General features: G+C 55.8%; 1 protein-coding gene across 1 annotated transcript in view; it reads left to right on the forward strand.

Annotated features, from left to right (window-relative positions):
• Positions 1–1089, forward strand: part of SLC39A14 (solute carrier family 39 (zinc transporter), member 14) — a gene marked incomplete at its 5' end in the record, with an annotated part of 5575 nt that overhangs the window by 3787 nt on the left and 699 nt on the right. The window contains 2 exons of the mRNA XM_009709936.1: positions 3–143; positions 406–607. Of these exons, the coding sequence (XP_009708238.1) occupies positions 3–143; positions 406–607 (343 nt within the window). The remainder of the gene's footprint in view (positions 1–2; positions 144–405; positions 608–1089) is intronic.

Below are 1089 nucleotides of genomic sequence, written 5' to 3' on the forward strand. Positions count from 1 at the left end.
AGGATCAGGAGGAGGGGGTCACTGAGAAGCTGCAAAATGGGGACTTGGACCACATGATCCCACACATAACCAGCGAGCTGGAGTGCAAGACCCCCTCTGGGGATGAGAAGGTTGTGGTGGGCTCTCTCTCTGTCCAGGTTAGTGCCTTCTCCCGTGGGGTTACTTGGAAAAAAGAAAACAAAACAAATCAAAAACTGCCTGTCAATGAAAAAGAGCAGTTTTGAAGCCCATTGCACCTCCCTGACAAAATCCTCTGTGGGTGGTGGAGAGCGAAGGGCTCGGCTCAAGCCTCACGTGGATTTAATGCGTGGAGGGGTGGGTTTCTCCTGGGTGGTGGAGGGAGCAGTGACCCCCTGGCCCAGACCGGCTGGGTGCTGAGTCCCCGCTGTCGGGGGGCTGTGGCAGGAAAACTCCATGGTCTCGTGTTACGGGCTGAAGGAGGTGCGGTACTCCGACATCGGCACGCTGGCGTGGATGATCACCCTCAGCGACGGCCTCCACAACTTCATCGATGGGTTGGCCATCGGGGCTTCCTTCACCGTCTCCGTCTTCCAAGGGATCAGCACCTCCGTGGCCATCCTCTGCGAGGAGTTCCCACACGAGCTGGGTACGCGAGTCCTCGGGGAAAGGTGCTACGGGGGCTCCGGGATCTGCCCCTCTTTAAACCCTGCCACTTTCCTCGTCCTACCCGTTCTTTCTTGAGAGAAAGGCAAATGTGGGGTGGAATAAACAGAGTAATGATGCGGGGTGGGGGGGGAAGGCAAGGCTGTAAACTACACTGAGTAATCACTGCTCTAAAAATAACGAGGTAATATGATGTCTGCGATTTAAATTTAGATGGAGACATCTGAAGAAAAAAAAGAAACCAAACAAACCAACTCAACACCTTGTTGGTTTGGGAGGGGGGAGGCGGGCAGCGGTTTGGGTTTGAATGTCCGAATTTATGCGCTGGCAGGCAGCTGGCGCGGTCAGCGCTTGGTGGGGAGCCCACACTTGACCTCGGGCAAAAGCAGGCGCTGAAGATGAGCACCTCGGTGCTGTCCCGATGCCTGCCTGGTGACAACAGCCTCCTCATCCTCCCCATCCTCT

Source organism: Cariama cristata, unplaced genomic scaffold (assembly GCF_000690535.1).
Source record: "Cariama cristata isolate BGI_N322 unplaced genomic scaffold, ASM69053v1 scaffold22991, whole genome shotgun sequence".
Lineage (NCBI taxonomy): Eukaryota > Metazoa > Chordata > Aves > Cariamiformes > Cariamidae > Cariama > Cariama cristata.